The 26,853-nt window shown below is 56.8% G+C and overlaps 2 protein-coding genes across 5 annotated transcripts; both read right to left on the bottom strand.

The window, feature by feature from the left end:
• Window positions 1-146: 146 nt before the first annotated feature.
• On the bottom strand, window positions 147-14,624 carry MTG1 (mitochondrial ribosome associated GTPase 1). 4 transcript variants are annotated; one of them, XM_043925214.1, is made up of 11 exons: window positions 12,314-12,473; window positions 11,380-11,444; window positions 8,574-8,678; window positions 6,503-6,583; window positions 5,968-6,024; window positions 5,676-5,766; window positions 4,462-4,523; window positions 4,092-4,188; window positions 3,795-3,876; window positions 812-924; window positions 147-609 (listed from the first exon to the last, which is right to left on the bottom strand). In XM_043925214.1, exons 1-11 carry the CDS (start codon window positions 12,423-12,425, stop codon window positions 476-478), a joined length of 999 nt encoding a protein of 332 aa, XP_043781149.1. In that variant the 5' UTR covers window positions 12,426-12,473; the 3' UTR covers window positions 147-475. The 4 variants fall into 4 exon arrangements, with proteins under 4 accessions (XP_043781149.1, XP_043781153.1, XP_043781152.1 ...); XM_043925218.1 differs by lacking the exon at window positions 12,314-12,473 and adding an exon at window positions 12,143-12,214; XM_043925217.1 differs by lacking the exon at window positions 8,574-8,678 and having other exon boundaries at window positions 11,395-11,444; window positions 12,314-12,471.
• PAOX (polyamine oxidase) lies at window positions 14,580-22,525 on the bottom strand. Its single transcript, XM_043925213.1, has 7 exons — window positions 22,258-22,525; window positions 21,241-21,727; window positions 20,396-20,595; window positions 18,416-18,668; window positions 17,655-17,767; window positions 17,070-17,227; window positions 14,580-14,955 (listed from the first exon to the last, which is right to left on the bottom strand). Exons 1-7 carry the CDS (start codon window positions 22,439-22,441, stop codon window positions 14,812-14,814), a joined length of 1,539 nt encoding a protein of 512 aa, XP_043781148.1. The 5' UTR covers window positions 22,442-22,525; the 3' UTR covers window positions 14,580-14,811.
• Between the last annotated feature and the right edge of the window lie 4,328 nt (window positions 22,526-26,853).

Below are 26,853 nucleotides of genomic sequence, written 5' to 3'. Positions count from 1 at the left end.
AGGCTCCGCAAGACCAGCGGGGGGTGGCCGAGCCCGAGCCAGGGCCCCAGAGGCAATGTGACGGTTTAAAAGTCTTAAACAGGAAGGCCCACCAGGGCAGCTCCTGGGCAACTCAGTCCTCCCTGACGGCCCCAGCCAAGCTGTGCTCAGAGACGGGACTTTTAATTTAAAATCTTAAAATTACAGATGATGGTTTCAACTCCTTCTGAGAAAACACCAGCTTCTCCTTAGGAGAGGAGCTGAGAGACACAACATGAGTGAGTGTCCCCTCCCCGGGCCAGGCACACGGGACGCCCACCGCCCTGACATCCGCACCCAGGCCTGTCCCTTGGGACCAGGGGCTGGCTGTGGGGCAGGAGGGCTCGGCCTCCTTCCTGGAACAGAGACCCAGTGTGGTGACCAGCGTGGGGACTCTGGGAGTCCAACCCCAGCCGCGGAGCCGAGGGCAGGGGCCAGGCCCTCCCGCCAGACCAGTTCACGGCTCCTCTGCGGGGCGGCCCTGCAGGAGGTCGCGGTCCAGCATCACAGGGCCCAGCAGCCCGCTGCGGAAGGCCCGCAGGAAGTCTCGGGCAGCTGCAGGGTAGTCGGGCTGGATGATGTTCACGTCCCCTGGGGAGGCAGGAGGCTTCGGTGAGAAGGGAGCCCCACTCGGGGCCCAGCCCACCCCCCTCAGGCCCACGCAGGTGGGCGTCTGCACAGGACATTCGGGAAAAAACACCTGAATTCACAAAAATGAGGGCATCACAGGCTGGAGCTTCCTCCCCTCTGCCCTGGGCCCAACCCCCGCCTGGCCCGGGGCTGCCTGTCTCACCTGTGCCTGTCAGCACCTTCACCTTCTGGGTCTTCCTCAGCTTCACCGCCACCCGCTTTAGCACGCTGGCGATGTCATCACAGGCCTCGCCCAGGCCGTAGTGCTGCACGTACCTGCGTGCGGGCGGCAGTCACTGGCTCTCCGACGACCCCTTCGTGGGTGCCAATGACCGCCTTGCAGAGCTGAGGGCCTCACTGACACCCACCTTCCACGTGGCCACAGCCGGTTGCCCCGAGACCCAGCCACACACCGGGACCCTGGGTGCAGCTGCCAGGACAGCTGACCGTTCGAGGGGGTCTCCCTGCAGACCCTAACCAAAAGGACCGGAGTGTTCCTGATGACAGTCCCAGGGCAGGAATACCAGACACCCGCCACCCGAAGGTCAGGGGCAGAGCTGCCAGGCACACACAGCGGGAAAACAGACCCGTCGGGGGAGAAACCTGTCAGCTGGAACCACCCAAGATGCCAGAATCCAGAGAGACCCTGAATCAGTTATTAGAACTATATTCCCTGTGGTTACAAAGCAAAGAACCCACACAGAAGACAATAAAAAGAAATAATCCAAATCTAACATCTAGAAGAAAACACTATGAAACACACACAGAGGAAATTAAAGCAGCTCGAACTCCACAGGGGACAGGGTGAGGGAGCTGGGGGCCCAGCGGCGCTGAGCCGGCACTCCTGCCGCCAGAGCAGGTGACAGAGCCCTGCACCCGCGGTCAAAGCCTGGTGACAGTCCTGGGTGGACAAGGACAGCGGCTGGAATCATCCACACGTGACGCAAACTGCACGGCCGCGGGGGTGAGGACCAAGGGCTGAGTACAAGCACAAGAAACAAGAAGAAACCAGGCCAGCGCCCAGTGTCATACACTGCCCAAACGCTTGACAAAGAGAAGCCTTAGCAGCCAGAGCGCCGTTCGTAGAGAACAGACCCTCCTCAGAAACCGCTCCTCTGCAGACAGTCCATCCACTTAGAACTCCACCCACAGGGCAAACTCCCTTCAAAACAGAAGGTGAAATGAACACATCCTCAGACAGCAGCTGCATGGCCACCAGCATCACAGGAAATCCTCGACAGGGAGACGGCCCCAGAGGGCAGGGGGCCCACACCAGGCGGGACGTGACCTGCGAGGCTCAGGGCAGACCACCAAGACTGAGTCTTCACTTTACATCCATGTTAAGCACAGCAGCATGTCTGCCGCAAAGAACAACACGTGTCACCAGACTGGCCCAGAGGCCACACGGCGCTAACGCCACCCAGACATCCTGCAAACCCTAGAGCCACCTTCGCCCACGTTCTAGGTCACAAGCTGACAAAAGGGAATCATGAAAAGCGTCTGAGGGACTTCCCTGGTAGTCCAGGGGCTAAGACTCTGCACTTCCGGTGCAGGGGGCCGGGGTCAATCCCTGGGCAGGGACCAGATCCCACAAGACACAACTAAGAACAGTTTGCATGCCGTGACTAAAGATCCTGCAAGCTGCAACTAAGCCTTGGCACAGCCAAGTGAATTAAAGAGAAGGTATCTGACTAATCTAAAAAAGGCCGAAGAGAGAGACGAAGAGAGGCACGAAGAACAGTTGGGACAGAGGCAAGATGACAGATGTAAACCTAACGTCAGTGACCATGTCAGACATGAATGGTCTAAATACCTAAAATAAAAGGAGAAACGGTCAGACTGGGTGAAAAGCAAGGGCCAGCTACATGCAGCAATAAACATATTTTAAATATAAAGACACACCAGCTCAAAGTAAAGCGACCAGGGAGAGGAACACATGAGGGAGATTTCAGAGCGGAGACTATCCTGTCCAGGATAAAGGAAGTCACGTCCTCAAGTCACCAGGAGAACACAACGACCTCCCCCGACGCGGAGGCTGGAAACACGTGAGCAGGACCAGCGGTGCGGGAAGAGCCCATCTCCTGCCCACAGCAGTAACAGGAAGACAATCAGCAACGTGGAAACAAGGGAGGAACACAGACCAGACAGCAATCAACAAAACAAAAACCAGAGATCAGAAAGTGGAAACCAGAAGCCAGTTCTGTGGGGAAAACCAAAAACCTGGCCTGACGTCCTCGGGGTCATAAAGGACATCTCCGGGGCCTGCAGGACACACACACTCTCACCATCCTCGCTGGTGAGGGCAAACCGACTAGACATCTGCACACTGACCGCCTGCGCTGCCCACTGTGGGAACACGCGTGAACCCAGGCACGGGTGCCCAGCCAGGGGGCCCCTGCCAGGCAGGGGGGCTGCACGCGTGGCTCCACCAGGAGACTCCAGAAGGCGGCAGGAAGCAGGCGGGGCAGGGAGGGGGTTACACAGCAGCACAAGAAACGGGGGGTTTCCTGGACAGTGTAACAGCTTCACATTATTTTGCCAACAAAGGTCCGTCTAGTCAAAGCTATGGTTTTTCCAGTAGTCATGTACAGATGTGAGAGCTGGACCATAAAGAAGGCTGAGTGCCAAAGAATTGATGCTTTTGAACTGTGGTGTTGGAGAAGACTCTTGAGAGTCCCTTGGACTGCAAGGAGATCTAACCAGTCCATCCTAAAGGAGATCAGTCCTGGGTGTTCATTGAAAGGACTGATGCTGAAGCTGAAGCTCCAATACTTTGTCCACCTGATGCGAAGAGCTGGCTCATTGGAAAAGACCCTTATGCTGGGAAAGACTGAAGGCAGGAGGAGACGGGGATGACAGAGGATGAGATGGTTGGATGGCATCACCAACTCAATGGACATGAGTTTGAGTAAACTCCGGGAGTTGGTGATGGACAGGGAGGCCTGGTGTGCTGCAGTCCATGGGGTCGCAAAGAGTCAGACACGACTGACTGACTGAACTGAACAGATTCACAGGTGTACCCACATGTCACAACGTAGCAGACTGTACACATTAAATGACCACAGACTGTCTACAGCACCTTGACAGTGCTGGCTTTCTAGTTATGTTTGGTGAGGACGGGGAAGAGGGCCCGCCCCTGCACTCACCCCAAGAGCTGGTGCCTGTTGAGAGTGTAGAGAAGGTAGTCAGCCAGGGTCTCCTCGCCCACGAGGTGGTCTAGTACGGTTCCTGGGAACAGGCAGCGGAGGGCGAGTGCTCAGCTTGCTCCCTGCCCTCCGCACCCCAGCAGTCAAGTGGGAGGAGGGCGCCCCCTCCAGAGTGGGCCAGGAGGCCCGACGGGCTCAGAGGGTGCCAGGGGTGTCACCCGTGAGCAGCCAGGCCAAGCACAAGCCGCCCAGCCTGGGAGCCTAGGAGCCTGCTGTGGGGGTGGGGGTCGGGCTCACCGCACAGGGCCAGCTTCAGGCCTGTCTCCACGCTTGGAATCCGAGGAGCCAGCACCCCGGGGGTGTCGAGCAGGAACATCAGCGGCCGCTCACACACCTGTGGGCAGAGGGTGGTCAGCTGGCCTTCTGCCTGAGGCTCGAGGAGGCCCTGGAACCTGCCCCCCAGAGTGGTCACTGCCACCAAGCTCTCAGCATCCCCGCAGGATGCCACTGCTGAGTGGAGAAGGTATTCCTTCTCCTGCCCTTATTAGGGCAGGAGCCCAGCAGCCACCTCGCCCCAGGAGGACAGGCTCTGCCCTGATCCTGCGTGCCCCTGGGATGGGAGACACCTGAGCCCTGGCCCAGGCTTGGCGTGAGGACAAGGCCCTACCTGAATCCTGGACATCACAGCTCTGGTGATCCCAGGCTCGCCACCCACCCTGGTGGCTTTTCCTGCGGGATGAAAGAGAGATGTCAGAGTCTGTCAAACCCCCCCAGGCAGATAAGGTAGATGAGCAGTGATGCACGGGGGAGTCTAGCAGGGCCCAGCGAGGCCACTGCAAGGACAGAACCGCCTCCCAGCACCACGACCCGCTGAGGCACGGCCGTGACAACTGGCAGGGCTGCCTGTTGGCCTCGCCTTCCTCCCTGCAAGGCCGGCACCGCCCTGGGACCGCCCACAACGGCTCATCCCTGGGGCCGCTCCTGACCAGGAAGCCGCCTGTGCTCTCGACACTGGCCGCCCGGGGTCCCAGCTCAGGGCATGACCCTCCCCCTGTGCTGGAGCAACACTCCCATCCATCAGCGCAGAGAGGTAAACAAAATGTGCTTCGCCCACACAAAGAAGTGTTACTCAGCCTTAAAAAGGAGGGAAATTATGCCTCATGCTACACCATTGGACCCCGAAGAGTTAGGTCGATGAAATAAGCCCAGCACAGTTCAGATCCTGTGAGTCCAGGCTCAAGGCACCAGAGGATCGAATTCACACGACAGAAAGCAGACCCGAGGTTCTAGGGGTTCCGGAGGGCAGGCCCACTTGTGTCTGGAGACTGACGGGGTGAGGGCTGCACAGCACTCATCGTAACACCAACGATGGCTTTAAAGACACAATTACAGGAAAACAAGCAACAGCTGACTGTAACAGTGCTCCAACCGGCGGCAGAAACAGCCTGAGGTGACGGTCCAGCACAGGTCTGTCGGGGGAGGTTCCCAAAGGACACACGTGCAAAACACGAGGCAACACGGCCTTGGCGTCAAACACCAACAGGCATGAGACACAGGCCGGGAGAGCCCTCCCCAGGTCCCGGCCTGACGTCTCACCCACGTTTCCCACACACCCTGAGCACAGCGGGACAAAGAGACAAAGTAACGGAAGGACAAAATCACCCACGTTTAGAAACTGCATATATTAAACATTTAAAGACAGAAAGCGAATGAAGTAAAAATGTATAAGGGAATGACTGTCTCACTAGCTGACTGCATGCCAAGCTGTCAGCTGGGCCTCCTGGTGCCAACAGTGCCCCCAGCGAGTTGGGGCCTCAGGCTCTGGAGGGTCATCCCACCACGAGAATCAGTGCCTGCCCCTCCCCCAACTGCAGGAAGTACCTTTCCTGAGGTGCTGCCTCCGCAGGGAGTTGATAAGTGAGGACTTGCCCACGTTGGGGACCCCGATCACCATGATGCAGTACTCCACGTGCTGCAAGCGCAAGGGCAGGGGTTGGGCGCCCACCTAGCCCCACACCCCCACACGCCCGGGGCACCGGCGTGTCCAACAGGGTGAGGCCGCCCCACCCCACCTGCCGAGACCCCGCAGCGGGGGCCCGGGCTGGGCTCAGCAGCTGGGCCCATGGTCCCAGGAAAAGGGGTGGGCCCTCGGCCGGGCCGGCCCACCACCAACCTCTCCTCGGTGATAGCGGTGGCTGCTCCCAACCAGCTCCGTGACCATCGGGATGATCTGCAACCAACAACCACCAGGCACCGTCCTGTGGGAGCCTGGCCTCCCTCGGCCCCTAGAGGCGGGCGCTCCCACCGGCGTCCCACCACCGGCCGGCACGGGTCCACACATCAGTCGCAGGCTGTGCTCTGGGGAGCTGTGAGGGTGGCCGGGGCCCTGCCCTGTCCTTCCCCAGGAACGAGGAGAGCCAGAGGGGGACAGCAGGCACTGCCACGCCTTCCAAAGACACATGACAGCGGCAGAATTCTCAAACCTGGCCGGGAAAACAGGCACAGGCCGTCCACGGGCTCCTCCTGCTTGGGACTGAAGGCGGCTCTCGGCCCGACCCTGCTGTTCCCACCCTAGTCTGCCCGACCCAGGAGGTGCCTGTGCCCCGAACCCAACAACACTCTGCTCCCTGCAGAAGCACAGAGAAATCTGTGGTGTTTCTTTAACATTTTAAGCAGAAGCCTCAGAGCACAAAACAGAAGAGACCCACCTGCTTGACATTTTCATCCTTCACACAGTTGGTAAAAACAACATGTTTTAGGCCTTCTCTTTCTAAGTGTTGTATAATTTTCTAAAAAAGACAAGACGTTTCCATTTCAAACACTAAATGAAGACATGGACAGCATCATAAGCTAAAGTCTGAGGATCTGCTCATGGGCCAGGGAGGAGGCTGGGCCGCCGGGGCAGGTGGCCTGAGGGCACGTCGGGGGAGGGCAGGTCGGCCGCAGGGCACCCTTGCTCTGTGTGAGGACACACAAGGTCATCCAAAATCACCTGCAGCCCTGGAGATGCAGCGTTGGTCTCCACTCAGTCACATCATCGCTCCTCTCCTCCCAACCAGCTTCCACAAAACAAGCTCCACTTAAACTAAGGTTTGAACCCAACTACGAAGTATATGGAATACTTTAAAAGCCCCAAAGTAAACTGAGGTTAATGTGAACTTACTGGCCTTAACATAAAGCAAAGTCACCGTATGACTCTTATTTTTACAGCCAGTACTGCACTGTTTGAGAGTCCCTGGACTGCAAGGAGATCCAACCAGTCCATTCTAAAGGAAATCAGTCCTGAATATTCACTGGAAGGACTGATGCAGAAGCTGAAGCTCCAATACTTTGGCCACCTGATGCAAAGAACTGACTCACTAGAAAAGATCCTGATGCTGGGAAAGATTGAAGGCAGGAGGAAAAGGAGACGACAGAGGATGAGATGGTTGGATGGCATCACTGACTCGATGGACATGAGCTTGAGCAAGCTCCAGGAGTTGGTGATGGACAGGGAAGCCTGGCGTGCTGCAGTCCATGGGGTCACAAAGTGTCACACGACTGAGTGACTGAACTGAACTACCTTGTTTGATCAGCTACTGATTTACTTAAAGGAACAAAAAAGTCACTCATAATTTCAGTTAGTTTTACTGATTTATCGTTTGCTGTGATGATGCAGATGAAGGTCAGGCCCACAAAGACTTCGTGAAGTCACACTGCAGGCTGCATACAAATCTGCATGGGATGCCCCCCTCCCAACCTGCCGAGGCAGACACAGCCCCCCCCCGCCCCCCGCCGAGGGGCTGCTCCCTCCTGTCTTCCCCAGACTCAGCTGCCTCCTGCAGGTGAGATCCGACACCCCCATCAGGCCACCTAATGTGCCCATCACTCCACAAAGATGAGCATTTCGGAGCAGAAGCAATTGCTGATGCTAAGACCCAAGTCTCAACTAAGAAAAGCAAGTGAAAGCTTGTGATGACAAGTAAGGACAGCTGCCCTGGAGTGAAAGCCGGGGTTCTGTCCTCGGGGCAGGAGAGATTCAACTAGAAGCCTGCGGGGAGGTGGGTTCAGATGGGAAACGCCTTCCCTTCGGGCACTCAATGAACAAAGAGCCCTGGGGCTGGAGTGCCTGGGTTTCCCTGCAAACCTTGAGCTACAGGTCTGTGGGTGGAGTTTAAAGAATGCAATGTACCACAGCCAACTAAGAAACCAGAACTGCTGCTGCAAAAGGAAAAGCTACACACACACAAAAGCTGGCTCGATTTCAAGATTCTGACACCTACTCTTTACATTTCTCTTACTCAGGGACATCACCCCTGGACACTGTGTCCCTGTCCAGCAGGGCTCGGGAACACCCCCAGTTGCTTTGGGTCTCCCACCTTCCAGATCACTCAGGGGGCAGCAGGCAGCCCACAGCTCAGACCAGGGGTCTGGGAGGCCATGGGCCTGGCCAGTGAGGACACTGGGAGCCAACGCTGCCACACCAAGAGGCCTCTGGGTCGGAGAGCACTGAGCAGGGTGCTGGTGACCCACTGAAACGTTAGCGAGTGACAGTTCAACAAGATGTAGGCATCCGTACCGCTGCAGCCACATGCCATATGCTCCCAGCCTCGAGGGCCCTGCAGCTGCTCTGTGGGAGCGCGGCTCCTCCCCTTGCCCACGGCTGAACCCCTGCTGAAGGGTACAAATTCTTCGGTCTCTCGGATGACAGGTTAGTCAAAGGCTACTCTGCTAAAGCTGGCAGGCCTGGGCAGACGGGCACCACGTCCACCCAGAGATCCGGTCAGATTTGAGCCCTACCTGCTGCTCCTTCAGATCTGCAAGGTCCATTTTGTTGAGGACAAGCAAGTGAGGCTTAAGCCCAAGGGTTTCCTGAAACAGAGGGTTTCGGCCTGAAAGTGGGATGTGGCAAAATTAAGGCAAAATTCCATCAACTTGACCAGCCAATTGACATACTTTCCCCTGTCTTGTTATGCAGACTGGACCAGCCTGTAACAGGACATCCTCGGAAGGAAAGGACAGGGTGTAGAAGCCTGGTCCAGGAGCAGGAGAGCTCCAGCCAGCCCAACCTCGAGACCGAGCCTGACCCCAAGTCCTGCATTCACTGACCTCAGGGCCACTGAGCCCCTGCAGGCCCCCCGACACGTCCTGTGGACAAGAGGCAGGGCAGCGGCCCTCTCGTGGCTTCTCAAACAGGAACGATGGCGGCAAAAACAGAGCTCAATGGAAGGTTTTGTGACTAGATCACTGTTTAGTTGCCAAAAGATCTGGTCACTCAGGACAAGCGCCTCCCATGAGTCCTAACCAATGTATCTCACGCCACCACCGCCAGCCCCAGGCGTCCTCATGGAGACCTCCAGTGAGCCCACCTCCTCACACCAGGGGCAGCCCCTTCCTATCTCCACCAGGGGCCCCCGGCGCTCACTGTGACACCAGCACATCAGGAGGGGAGGTCTGTATCTGCAGGTCGGGAGTGCTCAGCCCTTCCCTGGTGCCTGTCCCCAGGAGTCCAGAAGCCTCAGCATGCCCCCGTTCCAGGCACCCAGTTAAGCCGCTGTGTCCCCACCCATACAACACAGGGACAACAAAAACAACAACTTACTTTTTCCATAAACAGCACTCTGCCCTCAGAGGTTAATCAAACCTGAGCTAATTGAGAACACTGAAAGCCTCCAGACTCCCTGAAGAGGCCGTCCTGGAGAAGTCAGGACATCCAGCGAGCAAAGGAGGACGGAGCGGAGGCGCCTCCCCTCGGCACACAGACAGCAACAGCAGGTTTCCTTGTTTTTCAGTAATCAGACATGCAATTGCCAGCAAGCCCTTCTGACTGGCACGAGATATTGTATGAACTGAAACATTTAGCCTACGGTAGAGAAACTGGAGCGTTTTCTCAGAAATTCCAACTAGAACTAGAGATGGTGATGACTTTCAAACCAACACATGTGTCTTACAGGGAGCCTCTAAACACAGCTCAGGTAAATACAGCAAAAACAGGGTATGCAAAGCATGCTCATCACTGAGGGAGATGGTTCCCTCTTCCGATGCATCCTTTCATACAGGAAGAAAGCCTGGTTGGCAGCAACTTTCTCATGGAGATTTCACATCCCACCTGGAGCCTGCTACTGCTGTAGTGAGTTGGAAGGCGCGGCGGTGCCAGGCGGAAACCCGAGACAAACAAGCTACCTGTGTGCCAGAGGGGAGCTTCTGGGCCCCACACCAGGGACTCTGACTCACAGGCCTGGAAAGGGGCCTAGACATCAGTATTTTCAAGAGCCTCCCAGGGGAATTCTAATATGTAACAAGGATCGAGAACCACTGCTTTAAATGTCAGTAACTATGACAGGTGACCGACCCTGTTGGCCACTGTGGGGCTGACTGGACCAGAGCAGGGACCAGGGAAGAAGGCAGATGGAACAAGGTAACAGCCAGGAATGCTTCTCGGGTCGTGTGCACTGCCCGACTCCGGATGGTCTCCCCTGCACTACAGCTCTGCTCCCAATCCCAGTGGGGTTGGGGGAGGGGATCCCCTCACCAAGCAGTTCTCACCACCAGCTGGGGTCCTTCTGTTCAGCACAACTCTGACTCCATCTACCTAGAGACAGCATCAGACCCCACAGTCTGAGCTCAGGAATGCCACCACCCCTCACTTCAAACAGCGACTGCAGTTGAGGTTTGACAGAAAACAGCAAAACTCTGTAAAGCAATTATCCTTCAATAAAAAATAAATTAATTTTAAAAAACAGCAACTCCAAGTCCAGGTTGTCACCTGTCACTTCTGAACAACAGGCCCAAATCAAGGGTTCCCAAGACCCTTTCCTGGGTTCTAGCAAAACTAGTCTGGACAGTGGCTCAAGAAGTTGAGAGAAACATTTTATTTATTACATTATGATCAGGCTTCCCTGGTGGCTCAGGGGTAAAGAATCTGCCTGCAATGTAGGAGATATGTGCAGGACACCCAGGTTCAATCCCTAGGTGGGAAAGAGCCCCTGGAGAGGGAAATGGCAACCCCCTCCAGAATTCTTGCCTGGAAAATCCCGTGGACAGAGAAGTCTGGCGGGCCACAGTCCATGGTGTCACAAAGAGTCAGACATGACTTAAATGACTAAACAACAAAAATGACACAACTCTGGAGTTGCCAAATGGAAGACATGTGCAGGAGGAAGCCTGGGAAAAGACGTGGAGCTTCCCCCCATGCAGGTGCCTCTGCCTGCATCTCCACCCTCTCAGCAATCAGGAAGCTCTCCCCACCCCCACCCCCCAACAGCCTGCGGTTTTATAGCAGCTTCATTACACAGGCAGGACAGAGTGAAACACTGGCCTTTGGTGAGTGAACTCAACCTCCAGGCCCTAAGGTGGGGGTGGCACGGGTAGGACTGAAAGTTCTAATCCTCCCCACAGCAAGGCTGGTTCCCCTGGCAACCAGCTCCCCCCTTAAGTGACCGGGGGTCTTTTCCAAAATCACCTCATCAACACAGCAAGAGACACCTTATCACACTCCTCACTTTGGAAACTCCAAGACTTTCAGGAGCTCTGTGCCAGAACCAGGACAAAGACCAGATAGGTACTGCTTATTCTAAGTGAGGACATCACCACCACTGAAGGATATCCGGGCGTCATGCACCTCGATGGTGCAGTCCACCAGCCTCAGGCTGCTCTGCATCTTCTTCAGCCCTGGAAAACAGAAGAGGGACGCCTCAGGGGAGGACGGGGTCCAGGCCTTTATTACTGAAGCACAGTTAGTTGCTTTATGATGTTTTTAGTTTCTCCGGTACAGCAAAGTGAATCAGCTGTACATACACACTGCCCCTCAGCGTCCCCTCACTCAGCCAAGACCAGTCTTTCGGGAACACCCACAGACATCCCTTGTGGCTGGGATCTTTGTGGCTGGATCCCTTGTGGTTCAGACGGTAAAGAGTCTGCCCGCAAAGCGGGAGATGCGGGTTCAACATGGGTTAGATCCCTGGGTCGGGAAGATCCTTTGGAGAAGGAAATGGCAACCCACTCCAGTGTTCTTGCCTGGAAAACCCCTGGACGGAGGAGCCTGGACGGCTACAGTCCATGGGATTTCAAAGAGTCGGACACTACTGAGAGACTTCACTTTCTTTCTTTCTTTTCCAACAACTCGCCTCCCCCGCCTGCTTCCCGCCCGCGGGCGCCCTGTCCCCCTGATTAGGGGCCGAGGCGCTGCGCAGGCCGCGGGCCGCCACCCTCACACCGGGTGGGGCTGGGCCTGCAGGCGCTCTCGGAGCCAAATTCTAAGGAAAGTAAGAACCTCAGAGGGTGCAGGCGTGAGACAGCCAGCTCCATCTACGCCTCAAGGTGCTCAGGTAATTAAACAGCCGACTTCAACCTGGAAAGTGCTTTCCTACCCCTGCCTCATTCCGTCCCCAAATAACGTCCAGGAAATTGTGTCCTTTTCCAAGCAGGTGGGGACATGGGCTTCGAGCCGAGTAACAGGCCCTGCCGGCGTCAGCCCACGAGCCCGCCCCGCGCTGGACCCGCGAGGAGCCGGGGGAGCAGCGCGCTCCGCCGCGCCTCACCCTTTGCCATGTGGCCCGGAAACCAGCGCGCCACGTCGCGACCTTCCAGAGGGAAGCTCTCCCGCCAGGCCGCCCGCCCGGCGGCGCACAGAGTCCGCGGAGACAGCCTCATGGCTCCGCGTCCCGGGCTCCGCGCAGCACTACGGACCGCTCCGCCCACTGACCTGTCCGCCCGGCCCGCGACCCAGCACAAGGGTTCCGGCACTCCACGCGGCCGGCGCGGCCCGCGCATGCGCACGGCGCTGCCTCGGCCTGCAGGAGGCGCTCAGCGGGCGGTACTGGGGCTGTGGACCGGCAAGGGGACAGGGGGCGGGGACGGAGGGCGGGGCTGGGGACCGAGGACGGGGCAGGGGACGGGGGCGGGGATCGGTGGATCCCCCGGGAGGGCTTCGGGCCGGGCTACGAGCCAGGGGCGCACCGGCGCAGTTCCGGGAGTTCTCAGGGGTCGTCTTCATTAAATTAAAAATCTTTGTTCTTCCTTAACCATATTCTGAGTGACAAAATTTAGTAGTCCGTTGTCAGTTTGGTCCTTTTTACAAACTTGGCTAAAACTTTTCAGATATTTTAAATTTAACTGACAAGTGTAAGATCCTCTTTTTCAAGTACTCTGGATTTTAATATACAAACCCTTTGCAAACACTGCAGTTCTGCTAAATTAAATCTCTGAATACAGTGAGCATGAAATTCTCTTCATTGCACCAATACTCAGTGTAAGTATAGTCAGATTTTAACTTTCCTTTTTTTTTCTTTTTTTCACTGTGCTGCAGGGCTTGCAGGAGCTATTTCGTAACCAGGGATTGAACCCAGACCATGGTGGTGAAAACCCAGAATCTTAAACACTAGGCCACAGTGAAGTCCCCAGATTTTAACTTTAAATCAGGAGCCGGGGCTACTGCTAACTGCACTTTGTTATGAAAGTATGAAGCTAATGGAATTTTTAAAACAAGCTCCTAAAAGTCCAAAGATGCTCAGATTCTCAGCTCAAAGCTATTGTTACTGTCATCTTGATGGCCCTAAGCCTAATACTCAGGGTGAGCTGTTTTGGGGGCTGAGACAGGCCCTCCTGGGGCTGAGACCACCTGGGCCCCCTGCCCAACCTCCGAGACCTTCCTTACTGAGCTGCCCTCCCCACTCAGACATCTTCAGTCCTGCACACGGACTCACAAAACCTGAGACAACAACACAGAGCTGTGTGCCTGACAGAAGCTGCCCTTCCACAGCCCTGGGACCAAAGAACTGAAATATAATCCCGCCAAATCCCGGATTTCTCCAGCTATCTTACTGGCAGGTGCCCCAAGCAAAGTGACTCCAGGGGCACAAGACAGCGGACACAGACAGACCTTTGGGGGCAGAGGTCCCCAGGAGGGTGTTTGACCTGAGATTAAGGTGATGAGAGGTGCCAGGCTGAGGGCACCACGGCTGACAGTCTGGCCACCTGGGGCTGGAAAGGAGCCCAGTGGCGATTCTTCAGGCACGCACACGCTCCTCCAGGGCCCACGTGCGAAGCAGGGCACATCGTGCAGCCCGAGGCTCGAGGAGGATCGGGAGCCACTGACCTGAGGTGGGCGCCAGGCCAGGGGACCCCAGGCCTGCGGTGCAGAGTCCCAGGCTCTGCAGCTCCCCACTTCCCTCTGCAGCTCCCCGCTTCCCTCTGCAGGCTGGCCTCCAGCTGCACCGCCTCTGGGGACAGTCCTGGAAAGATGCCCACAGTCTGCCGTGGCAGCTGTGAGACTGGCTATTGCCAACCCCACCTGAGGCCTCTGACCTTTCCTCAGCTGTGAGATGGGGACCATGCAGCCGCTTCCCTGGGACACTTCGAGGATGCAGTGAAATGAGATGGGGGCAGCTGAGCATAGCACCCAGGCCCCCACATTTATCCCAGCACTGCCCAGGGCACCCCATTCCTCTGTACCCTTCAGGCCTCACTGTTCACTTCCTCCAGAAAACCCCGGGCCCGCGGATCAGAACAGGGTGCCACCAGCCCCCGTGAACTCCCGTCTCCCACTCGCTGGCCCTCACCCAGCCCACAGGGCAGCCGCTGCCTGGTGAAGGGTCTGCGGACGCATACCGGGGAGGCCCACCAGCTCCGCTGCCACCGCAGTGAGAACTTGGGGACCCGGGAACATACCCAGGGTCCCGGCTGTCTGAGGGAGGTGGGCCATGTGCTGGGGGCACAGAGCCCTGCAGTGACCAGGGCCAGAGCAAGACAAGGACAGAGCCGCCCAGGCTGCAGCTCGGAGGCATAAGTACGACTCTGGACACAGGCTGTTTTACACACTTTATGTGCCACCAACGGCGGCGGCGGCAGCATCCCGCATCTCCCTCCTCCAGGAAGACTGCACTCAGCTCAAGCTCAGCCCTGGCCGGAATCCAGCAACTTGAGAAATGAGGGAGCTGACCCCCGGTGACAACATCCCAAGCCCGCCTGAACCTCGTCCGTCACAGGACAGGGTGGGGCCAGCCTCCCCCACCCCAGCACTGGGAGCGCAGGGCCGGGCTCAGAGCCTGGGCTCTGGCCACTGGGCCTGCGGGTCCCACAGCGTCATGAGCCGGTCAGCCTCCCTCCAGCCAGACAGCAGAGCCCCGTGCGTGGTGGAGTAAAACGTCCGGTGTGTGGCTTCGCCTGCGAACAGTACCTGGAGCTGGAAAGAAGGGGGGGTCAGCTGGGTGCCAGGCCTTGGCCGCCAGCCCCACACCTGTCCCCTGGCTGCAGAAGTGATGGCAAGTGTGGCACTTTGCTGCTGCCTTAACCCAGCACCGTGATGCAATTGGGCAAGGACCAGCACCCGGCCGCTGCCACGGGAAGGCACTACAACAGTGAGGATGCCTCAGAGCTGGCACACCCGGAATCCAGCGCAATCACAGAGTGGAAGACCCATCAGGTGGTTCTGGGGAAAATCTGAACATTGAGCAAAACACCAGAGAGGGAAATTAGCAGGGAAAAGATAAAATTCTAGGGCCAGCTCAGAAGTACACCATCCAACCAGAAATCCAGAAAAAGAAAAAGGGAACAACAAAAAAAAAACCATGATGAGATAATTCAGGAGAGTCCCAGATGACTGAATACACGCCAGAAGGCAGCACGGCTGGGCTCTGAGCCCCTGCGTGCGGGACCTTCTCCTTCCAGCTTCACTGGAGCGAGGCAGCTGCCCTCACAGAAGGCCCTTGAGGACACTGGGCAACCACAGGGCAGCGTGACCGTGCCGAGGCTGCCACGCTGTGAGGAAGCCCAAGCCGCTCGGAGAAGTCTCAGGCAGGCGCTCCGGCCAGCGTGCCAGCTGTGCTCGGGGCAGACGTGTGACAGAAGCAGCCTCGCGTGACCCAGCCCAGCCCTGAGTCACCCCCAGCTGAGGCCCTGGGCACCATGGGCAGAAACAGCTGTCCCACGGTGCCCACCTACAGAATTCAGCAGCCCAGGGAAGTGGCTGTTTCCACCAAAAAGAAGGCAGCTCAGGCATGGACAGTGCCCACAGCAAACAAGGTGTGTGCAAATAGCAGTCTTAACAAAATTACTTCATCCCACCTGGGAGGGTGGGGAGAGGCCTGAGGGCTGGGTGGGCAGAGGAGTGGAAGAAAGCTAAAACTTTATGTGCTGTGGTCAGAATTCCATCAGCGATTCCTGAAAGTGAAGCATCAAGAAGCAACTTTATCAAAAAGCACTTAGGAGGACTTCCCTGGTGGTTAAGACTGCGCTTCCAATGTAGGGGGCCCACGTTCCATTCCTGGTCTGGGAACTAAGATCCCACATGCTGTGAGGCATGGAGGGAGAGGCACACAGAAAACTGAACAGGGAATAGAAAATTGAACAGGGAATGTTAGATGATGTGTGAATTCCAAGGGGTGATAACAGTGCTGTAATGACGTATTTTAACACATGTCCTCGATCTTTTAGAGATGCACACTGAAACAGCTGCAAATAAAACAACATCGCCTGTGGAACATGCTTACTAGAAAGTGAGTTAGGAGGGCAGGGAGACGCCAGGAGCAGACAGCTGTGAAGCTGGAGACAGGAACCCAAAGGTTCTGCCAACCTTTGTAGCGCTGAAAGTTTTCCACAATTCAATGCTTTGTAAAAAGTGAAAGTGTTAGTCACTCAGTTGTGTCTGACTCTTTGTGACCCCATGGACTGTAACCCACCAGGCTCCTCTGTTCATGGGATTCTCCAGACAAAGAATACTGGAGTGCGTAGCTTTTTCCTTCTCCAAGGGATCTTCCTGACCCAGGGACTGAACCCGTGTCTCCTGCATTGCAGGTAGATTCTTTACCACTGAGCCACCAGGGAAGCCCCTTTGTAAACAGTGCTAGAACTATAATGGAAAAGAGTCTGAGAAAGAATACATACATATATACACATGGTTGAGTCACTTCACGGACACCTGAAACTAACACAACACTGTAAATCAACTAAACTTCACTTTTAAAAGGCGGTTTTAAAAAGGCAGTAGCTTAATGTGTTATTTAGCAATCAGAACCAGCCTGAAGTACAGCCTGGGAAGGGTCAGCGGTGTGCCCCCCACCAGAAGGCTATGTTTTGTTTTTATTCTATTTTGTTAGCCATCACTATACAATGCTGTGACACTTCAAGCTACAGGTGTGTATAATTCTGATTAAAATAACACGTTTCAAAAGGAAAATGGACTGAGTCGCAGGGTCCCGGCCCACTGACTGCACCGCAAGCCCCAGCCTTCGCGGGGCCCGTCCTGGCCCCGGGCCCTCCGCAGGACCCTGGTGCCCTCGCCTGGCGGCATCCTCCTACCTGCGCCCCCTTGCCGTCTGCAGGGAGGGGCTGGGCCAGCCGGTCCATGTCGTCTCCAGAGCTGCCCACGGCCACATAGCTGTAGGACCCCCGGGTGTACGGGGCACTGTGCCAGCAGGACCTCAGCACACTCCTGGGCGCGGGGAGCCGGGGGTTCCCTGGGCCGAGAGACGCACATGTCAGCCAGCAGCCCGCCCACCCGTAAAGACCGAGCAGTTAACAGCGAGACCCCCGCTGGGAAGCCAAGCCCAGGGAGTGTGAGCAGGGCTCCCCTCAGGAGGCCCCTGAAGCAGCGTCCCGACACGCACCGCTGCTTTCCCGAGCCTCGGCGTCTCGCCTGTAAAGCTCTGATGGCAGACATTCACGTCCATCTTAGTGGCAGATTTTTAGAAAAGAGAAGTGGGAAGTGCTTGCAAAGCCATTTCAGTCCCGCAGAGAAGAGAACTCTTAGTGCCAGCTGACATGGGAAGGACTGTCCCCAGAGACTCAGGGCCGAACCCAGTTCCTCTCTGGGGGGAGGTTTGGTCCCTGTCCCAGACCAGCCGCTCCGGTGGGAGGCGGCAGCGTGGCCCCTGAGGTCAGTACCTGTCACCCTGCGGAGCACCTGCGTCAGAGACCTGAGCACGTCCTCGTCTGACAGTGTCTCCATGAACTCGGACTCGAGCCCCGCGATGAAGCCACAGAGCACGTGGCTGGCCCTGCCAGAGAGAAGCAGAGCTGGACCAGGCCCGCCACACCCAGGCTGGCTCCGCCCTGGCCAGCGGCTCCACCGGTGTGGCCTCAAAGCCCCGGGGTCCCTCAACAACACGGAGTCTGCAAGGTCAGAACTCTCAGGGCACCAAGATGGTTCCTGCTGTCTCCGCTGTCGAAGGCTGGTGGGGACAGTTGTCCCTAGCACGGTCGGGGACTCTGTATCAAGTCCTGACCCTTCTACTCCTCTTTATAAAACCCTGCACGGACAAAAAAAAAAAAGCCCACACGATGGGCTGGAGGGGACCAGGCGCACCATGCGGACCCTGGTTTGGCTGCCAGGGGTGAATACCCCTGGGTCCTCGGCGAACACGTCTCATAAATGAGCAAAGTGTGTCTCTTACAAGGAGAACAACTGCAAGTATTTACTGCATATTCCAGGTCCCCAGAGATACTGACGAGCTGCACAAAGTGGGCCTCTGTCTGTTCCTGCAGGGAGTGGGCCTCGGGGGTCTGTCTCACCACTTTAGGGTGCCCTGGCGTCCCCCCTCATTTAAACCCTCCAGAATCGCCTCAAGGAGAATCGACACAGTGCCGGACCCCCCCAGAGAGCTCACACCCAGGCCTCCTCGGAGAAACCCGGAAAGAAGACGTACTGAAAGGGAGGCAGGACCCAAAAGCCAACAAGCTTCTTGAACCAGGCGTCCTGCAGCTCGGGGGTGGCGTCCTCCAGGGGCGACGTGTCCTCCCACACCACCTGGATGTGCTGGCAGTCCGGTTCCCAGAAGGGCTCCTCAAACTCCAGGAAGATTTTATTGTTGGTCCCAAAGCCTATCTTCCTGATCGCTTCCACCTTCTCAGTGGGCAGTGGCGGCTCAAAGAAGGTGTCCAGGTGTTTCTTAAAAAAACCTGAAATTCAAAGTTGGACACCTTACACCATGTCAGTCTCTTAAATGGGAATCGACAGCCACAGGAATGGACCCTGAGCCCATCAGAGTCGTAAGAGAAAGGCGTCTGGGAGCCTCGCAGGCTCCCTGCAGGCCAGAGCCCCGACAGCCAGCACTCAGTGGAGGGACAGGCAGACCCCGAGAATAGCTGGCCACGCAGGGTCAGGTGGCCCAGCCCCAGACCGCTTTTCGGGACAGGCCTGAGCCTGCTGCCTCTCGGGCTGCCCAGGGATAGTTTGCAGGAACAGTGAAACACACAGGCTTCACCCAGAAGCCACAGGAAAACTGATCAACATTTAGCCTGAAGTCAGACCACAAGGAGAGGAAACATTCGCAGCACAAGCCAACCTCGCTAGTTCACGAGAAAAAGACCAACAGTCTGACAGGAAGCAAGGCACCAGCCATGAACATCACGGAGGGGAGTGTCTCCCCACAGCCACTCTCTCACTGTAGAGCTTCAACCCACCAGTTCCTGCGGGACCGGACTTGGTCCTACACATATGCATCCAAACACACGTGTGTACAACACTGTGTGCAACAGAACACATGAAAGCTACATCTGTGTCAGTATTTATCAATGGTGCCTGCTGCTGCTGCTGCTAAGTCGCTTCAGTCGTGTCCGACTCTATGCGACCCTATGGACAGCAGCCCACCAGGCTCCTCTGTCCACAGGATTCTTTAGGCAAGAATACTGGAGTGGGTTGCCATTTCCTTCTCCAAGTTAATGGTACCTACACATGAGAAAATACGGTGTAGCTATAAAGAACAAATGGGACAGGTGCCTGGCCCCCTGTGAACAGTGACGACACAGCCATAATGATGCACCTACTGATTGCAGCAGGCTCAGTGAGCCCACACCACAACTGTGCATGAACAAGGCCATCCATGTAAAAGAACAAAGACCGTGACAGACCTGTCTGTACTGATTTGGAAACAGGAGTAGCAGAACACTGTGCTAATAACGTGTGCAGTGGAGTCCACTGTGGGAAAGAGGAGCCGGCACTGAGCAAGCCAATCGACACCCAACCCCGCCCGAGGGGACAGGCAGAATCTGCGGCCACAGCCCACAGGGTGGGGTCGGGGCAGGGGAGACTCTCGCCCTTCACCTTCCAGCCATGCTGGCACCCGTTAGCTTTGTGAACTTGGGCAGTTAAGTGACTTTTCTGTGTTATCATTTGTCAAATAGGGGGTGGGGCCGAGATTTCCCAAGCTGCCAGAGGAGCAGATGAGATAAACAGGCACAAACTTGCTTTCACTTATCTCCACCTTTTACCAGATTGCCAGCTCCTACTGCTACATCTAAAGCATCAGATCTGGAATTAAATAGGATTATGCTCACAACTCCTTCCTCAATAACCACCGGGACAGAAACATAAGACCTGGCTTTCCGCCCTCTCCACCTTGCTAAGAAAGCAGTGTGGTGAGCCTCAGGAGGCCGTCCCAACCTTTCCATGAATTACCTCCAAAAGGGGCAACACACCTGCTGACCTGTGTTTTCTCTTCCTGTGAGACTTATTTCAAAGCATACAATTGCTACAAAGCACAGTAGAGTAACTCTATCCCAAACTCAGAATGAAAATGTGAGCTGAGCAGCCAATGAGTATCCCAGAGTGAATGAGGCTGGAGAAAGCCAGAGGCCAGGGCACCTGAACGGGAACTGGAGGAACCGACCAGAACAGCGGGCTTTACCTAAGGGCACGGTGACGACCACATGATGGGCTGGGAAGCAGTCTCCATCCTCACATTCCACCAGCACAGGAAATGTCTCCCCAGGAGCAGAAGCTTCCTGAAACGACCCATTCCAGTGAATGGTCTTCACAGGTTTGTCAAAGACCATCACGTCCTTGGGCAAGGAGGCCACAATGCGGTCTGTGAGTCCTTGGTAGCCCCTGAGGGAAACAGAGGTGTCCCATGGTCAGGACCAGGCCCTGGAGGCAAGGCTCTGCAACAAGCCCTCCAAGCTCATGCCAGATCAGGGAGCTGCAGGGGGCTCTGGTCCCAGCCCAGCCAGAGAGGAGGGCAGGGAGGAAGGGGTCTCACGGGAGGATTACAGGAGCAGAGTTCCCCAGGTTTTCATGGAGAGCAGGCCTAGGGCTCCCCTTCTGGGCTCGTCCCCATCACAGCGCCCTCCCTGTGCAGGGCAGTCCTGGAGGGTCTCAGGAGGGCCCCGTGAGGGGACAGCCACCCCAACACAGAGCAGGCCTGTCTGCCCTACTCTGAGGTCCAAGCCCCCACAGTGCTTACAGGCAGGAGGCCTCCTAAACCTGGGAGGAGCAAGGCATTACAAGATGCATTTCCTTCTTTTAATCACTTTTTCTTGAGAAGACTTCTTTTCTTTTTCATAGTGATCAAAACTATGGAAATAAGTGACCAAGCTCCCTAACACAGGGAAGACAAACAGCCCCTGTCTCTCTCATCCATCCCCTGCTTCCCAAAGCTTGGCCTGAGGTACAGGTAGGGACCCCCGGGGGTGCATGGAGGGGGTCCGGGGAAGCACAGAGGGGTCTGTCTGGGTGAGTGGGGCAGGCACATACTCAGGAAAGGTGCAGTCCAGCCCTGGCAGCACAGTGTACTCCCCGAAAGGCGCGAGGGCCACCAGGTCCATGCTGTGGGTGCCGCTCACGCAGCACTCCACGTTGAACAAGTTCTTCAGGATGGCCAGTTTGAGCTTCTTGGTCTCCTCATCCTCTGTCCAGCTGGCCGTGTGCTGACGGATCTTCTCCTTGAGGTACTCCCCGACGCTGGGCGGGGTGGTCTCAGTAGCCTGCAGGAACTCCCGGGTCTGGTCTATGAGACTGTAGAACAGACTGGCCATCTCTGCCACCAGCTCAAGGCTCACACTTACCCCAGAGCTGGCATAGGACACAGAGGGCAGGCCCACGTGACCCCCGGTCTCGATCAGCTGGTTCTCCTCGGACAGTGCCCTCTCCCCGAGCAGCCCGTATTTGGCAGCCAGCTGGAAGACGGGGTTGCCTTGGGAGGGCCCATGGATCCAGTGAGCGCCTACCTCCACCACACCACCTGGGAGCGGCAGGAGAGGCCACCTTGAGGTTCCTTGCCCTGAGTCCCTCCCCTTAGCACACTCAGCCCTGCCCTTCCCAGAGGGCCACACAGTCCCAGAGGAACATAGGCAGGGCCCGTCAGACCTGGCTTAGGGGAACACCCCCTGAGGGGGTGCTGGCCTGCAAATGCCTGGGAAGGATACTTGGAGGAAGGCCTGGGGGCAGAAGAGGCACCAAGGAGCAACCTGGAGGCTGGAGGTGGTGGTGTGGGGGGCTACCTGCGGCCGTCAGAACCAAGGCCGCTGTGTAGCCATGGGTTCCCCTCCGCCGCAGCGGCCGACCCTGCTCACTGCGGGCAGCTGAGTTTCCGGGAGCAGTGAACTTCGGTAATTACATGGGGCCGAGCGGGGATTCGCTCAAGGGGCCGGATAAGGGTTCCGGGACGCCTAACCCTGGACGTAGGCCGAGCCAGGAGACAGCAGGGCTCGGGAGGCACCGGCTGGGCTCCGGGAAGGGGCTCTGGGAAGGGGTTCCGGGAGAGGCTGTTACCGAAGCTGTGCTCCGAGCGGATGCGGCCACCGGCGCGGGCCGTGGCCTCCAGAACCCGAAGGTGTGAGAAGGCCGGGTGGCGGCAGAGCCTCTGCGCCGCCCCCAGCCCCGCGATGCCGCCGCCCACCACCAGCACCCGCGGGCCGCGGCCCGGGGCCTCCGCCTGACGACCACCCGACTGCATCGCCGCCGTCCCGGGCGGTTCCCGAGAGTCCCCGCCGCTAGGAGGTTCGTGGAGCCGGGAAGAAATCTGAGGAGGGGCGGGGATAAGGGGCGGGACAAGGGGCGGGGCAGGGCCGGAGGAGGAAGGGCGAGGGGCGGGGCCGGAGGAAGAACGGAGCGAGGGGCGGGGCCGGAGGTGAAAGGGGGCAAGGGGCGGGGCCAGAGGAGGAAAGGGGCGAGGGACGGGGCCAGAGGAAAGGGGTGAGGGGCGAGGGGCGGGGCCGGAGGAGGAAGGGGCGAGGGGCGGGGCCGGAGGAGGATGGGTGAGGGGCGGGGCGATGGTGGGGGCGGGGTGAGGGGAGCGAGGAGTTCCGGCCCGGCCTGCCCCACGGCATGGGCCCGGCTCCGCTGCGCGCGCGCCGGGTGAGTTAAGACGCGAGGTCTGGCCCACCGCACGGAAAGGTGGCGGAAGGCCGCCCGGGAGTGCGACGGCCAACGCGGAGGGATCGGTGCGTTATCCACCGGTGCCGGCGGTGTGGACGACCGTCCCCACCGAGGGAGAATCGGGGCGGCCGAGTGGCCTGTTCGGGTCGTGTCCTGGTCCTCAGGAGACGTGAGAACGGCGGCCAGGAGGCGGAGGAGGAGTCTCTCTTCTGCCTCCGATGCGCGAGCGAGCGCCTCACCTCCAGAGCCAGTGGAGCGCGGTGCCGAGGTTTCAGGGCGGATAGGGAGAGACGACGATCCTGGTGTGTGTCCACAGTTAGGATGCCACACCTGTGAAATACAAAGTGCAAGATAAACAGTGAGTGGAGAACGAGTCCTACCGCCCCCCCACCCCCGCCCGCGCCCACCTCTCTGACCCCAGGAGCCAGAAACCAGCTCGAGCCTGCAGGCATTTCTGGAGAATTATTCTGGTTCGGGCAAGTCTCCCCTACAGCCTTGCAGCGATTAGAAAGCGCCTGCTTTCTGCTAAAAGGGCCATCGGGCTGCCCTATGAGCACATCATCCTTCCACCCCTGGTCCTGCGGCTCCCACCGCTGCCCGTGGTTCCTCCGTGAGTCGGGGTGGGCGGGGAGGGAAGTTAGCTCCTGTCTGGGCAGGTGGTCCTTCTGTCTGGCGTCTTCCTCTATCTCCAAGAAGCCCCGTCTCTCTCCCTGTGTTGCCCTCCTCAGTCATATAGTCTTGTTCTTCTTGCATTCACTCTCCTATTTTGGTGAAGCCCAGAAGAGGTGTCTGGGAGATCATTCTTTAAAGGACATTGCAAAGCTGAAAATACCTTCACTTTGCCCTCACACTTGATCTGTAGTTTGCCTGGGCATAGGATTCTAGGTCCGAAGCCTCTTCCTTCAGACTCTGAAGGCACTGCTCCCTTTCTCCTCCCTCCAAGGGGTGCTGTGAAGAAATCCATGCCATTCTAATTTCTAATCCCTTACAAGCAATGGGGGTGTTTTCCTCCCTGGAAGTTTTTAAGATGTTCTGGAAACGTCCCTGGTGGCCCAGTGGTGAAGAATCCGCCTGCCAATGCAGGGGACACGGGTTTGATCCCTGGTCCGGGAAGATCTCACGTGCTATGGAGCAACAAAGCTCGTGCGCCACTACTGAGCCCCAGTGCTGCAACTACTGAAGCCCAGGCACCCTAGAGCTGTGCTCAACAACAAGAGAACCCACCACACTGAGAATCCCACACACCAAAACAAATACACCCCGTTCGCTGCAACTAGGAAAAGCGCGTGAGCAGCAACGAAGACCCAGCACAGTCGAAAATAATTAATTAAACAAAAAAGACTCCACGTGTCCAGTGCAGGGGGCACGGGTTCAACCCCTGGTTGGGGAACTGAGATTCCCTATGCTGTGCTTCGTGGCCAAAGAAAATTAGAAGCTTCAAGAAGGATTAAGGTCCGAAGCTTCACAGTGTGGCGCTTCCATGTTCCTTGGTTTTTATTTCTGTGTCCCACACTCAGAGGGCCTCAGTCTGGAATTCCTATACTTCAGTCCTAGCAAACGATCTCATTATTTCACCAGTCAATCACTGCTGACGACTCGCCCCTCAGCAAGCGCCCTACTGGTTTGCTCTTAGCTCTTCTTAGTCCTCAACTTAGGCCGGCAGAGGTTGAACCCGGCCCTTGAATGCTCACGTGTCCTCTTGTTTCCCATCTTTACTGCTCTGCTTCTGTGGTACTTGAGGCTTTCATTTCTACTATCATAGTGTTCATTTCCAGGAGCCCTTTCTTGTACAGATGTTTCTAGAGAAAAGAAGGGTCTCTTCAGGCCTCATCTTCTCGGGAGACGGGGGATGTGAGTGCTGTGTCCCACTCAGTCTCTGTTTTCTGGGTCCTTCTTCCTGTTTCTTCTGGCTTTCTGAGATGTCAGGTGATGTCTGTCTCCTGGTGACAGGAATGATAGACCAGATAGCTGTTTGTGAGCTTGACTCTGGGGTGTTCCTTGGGAGGGGCTTTAGTTGGGGAACCCCCATCATCCATGTCTCTTAAGCTCTTCCTCTTGGGTGGGTCAGGCTCCCTGGGAAGGGTCTTCCAGTCTCCTGTCTGGAGCATATAAGCCTTGCTGCCAGTATTATGGGAGCCAAAGAGTGGACAGGAGGGGGAGGGTCAGCCGACTGGATACAGCAGACCCACCTCCAACTATGCATGCTGTTCCCTCCTGGAATCCTGGTTTGCAGAGAATGCCTCCCAGGCTGTTGCCAGTCACCCAGTGCCACTGCCTGGAATGAGGTTTAAGATCTAATTGCTTCTCAAACCTGAGAAGACAGTACCTATACAAGTAATCAAGGTGCTGAGGACTCAATCCTGAGTAAGAGGGACAGAATCCCAGCCCTCATGGGAGACCAGTGGGAGGGAGACAGAAAATAGTCATATAACTATGCAGATGACAGCACCCTTATGACAGAAAGTGAAGAAGAACTAAAGAGCCTCTTGATGAAAGTGAAAGAGGAGAGTGAAAAAGTTGGCTTAAAGCTCAACATTCAGAAAACTAAGTTCCTGGCATCTGGTCCCACCACTTCATGGCAAATAGATGGGGAAACAGTGGAAACAGTGGCTGACTTTATTTTGGGGGCTCCAGAATCACTACAGGTGGTGACTGCAGCCATGAAATTAAAAGACGCTTACTCTTTAGAAGGAAAGTTATGACCAACCTAGACAGCATATTGAAAAGTCAATATGGACTAGTCAAGGTTATTGTTTTTCCAGTAGTCACATATGGATGTGAGAGTTGGACTATAAAGAAAGCTGAGCACCAAAGAATTGATGCTTTTGAACTGTGGTGTTGGAGAAGACTCTTGAGAGTCCCTTGGACTGCAAGGAGATCCAACCAGTCCATCCTAAAGGAGATCTGTCCTGGGTGTTCATTGGAAGGACTGATGTTAAAGCTGAAACTCAAATATTTTAGTCATCTGATGCGAAGGGCTGACTCATTTGAAAAGACCCTGATGCTGGGAAAGATTGAGGGCTGGAGGAGAAGGGGACGACAGAGGATGAGATGGTTGGATGGCATCACTGACTCAATGGACATGAGTTTGGGTAAACTCTGGGAGTTGGTGATGGACCGGGAGGCCTGGCGTGCTGCGGTTCATGGGGTCGCAAAGAGTCAGACATGATTGAGCGACTGAACTGAACTGAATGTGGTCCTTTCCTCCAGTGAGATGTGCATGCAAGGGATGCAGCTACTGCTGTCTAATTGATAAGCCATGTCATGTCCTACTCTTTGCAACACTATGGACTATAGCCTGACAGACACCTCTGTCCATAGGATTGGGTAGCCAGTTCAGTTCAGTTCAGTTCAGTTCAGTGCGCCGTCTCGGGCTCTTTACTCAACACTCTCCACACCCCGCCCCACCCTGCCCTGTGGAGCACCCCCTGCCCTTCCTTCCTCTCTCACGTCCCACCTCTCCAAGCCACTTCGCATCCCTGCACCCCTCCCCTACATGGGACCACGAGAGCCGGCTGGTGCCCTCCAGGTGCACATCACGCTTGTCCCACAGGGAAAGCTCCCGGTTGAAGAACCCCGCTTGTGGCGAGTGGGGTGGGGGGCCACCTTCGTGCTGGTCCTGGGCGGGGGCTCACCTCAATTGTCCCCGCAGCGCCACCTTTGGAGGTGGCAGTGACCTCGGAAATCCAGAGGCGGCCCGGGCTCAGCGCTGCCACCTCCTGGCGAAAGCGCCAGGCCTGAGCCCAGCCCATAATGCTGCCCACACCTCTGGCCTGGTCGCTCAGCTTGACATCCTGCAACTAAGGAGGAAAGGGCCAGGTGACCCTGCAAGTCCAATGAAACAGCCCATCTGGGGTGCCCCCACCCTCGCCCTGGTGTCCCTGTCTGCAGGGGGAACTCTACGCCCCATTTTGCCGCCTGAAGAGCAGAGCGCCCTCCTGAGGTGTTCCCCCAAGGGTCAGCTAAGCTGAAGCCCAGCAGGGTGAATGG

The sequence above is a fragment of the Cervus elaphus genome, chromosome 15, assembly GCF_910594005.1.
Source record: "Cervus elaphus chromosome 15, mCerEla1.1, whole genome shotgun sequence".
NCBI classification, from domain to species: domain Eukaryota; kingdom Metazoa; phylum Chordata; class Mammalia; order Artiodactyla; family Cervidae; genus Cervus; species Cervus elaphus.
This window is presented reverse-complemented; position numbering and strand designations above follow the sequence as displayed.

Excerpts from the sequence above, each read along its gene's own strand:
- MTG1 (XM_043925214.1), bottom strand. The coding sequence starts at position 12,425 with ATGAGGCTGTCTCCGCGGACTCTGTGCGCCGCCGGGCGGGCGGCCTGG. Across the intron at positions 4,524-5,675 it reads GAGGCAGCACCTCAGGAAAG|GAAAAGCCACCAGGGTGGGT; the intron begins GTACTTCCTGCA and ends TTCATCCCGCAG. Across the intron at positions 610-811 it reads GAAGGTGCTGACAGGCACAG|GGGACGTGAACATCATCCAG; the intron begins GTGAGACAGGCA and ends CTGCCTCCCCAG.
- PAOX (XM_043925213.1), bottom strand. The coding sequence starts at position 22,441 with ATGCAGTCGGGTGGTCGTCAGGCGGAGGCCCCGGGCCGCGGCCCGCGG. Across the intron at positions 18,669-20,395 it reads GGTCGTCACCGTGCCCTTAG|GTTTTTTTAAGAAACACCTG; the intron begins GTAAAGCCCGCT and ends TTTGAATTTCAG. Across the intron at positions 17,768-18,415 it reads TGGGTCCTGCCTCCCTTTCA|GGCCAGCCACGTGCTCTGTG; the intron begins GTACGTCTTCTT and ends TCTCTCTGGCAG.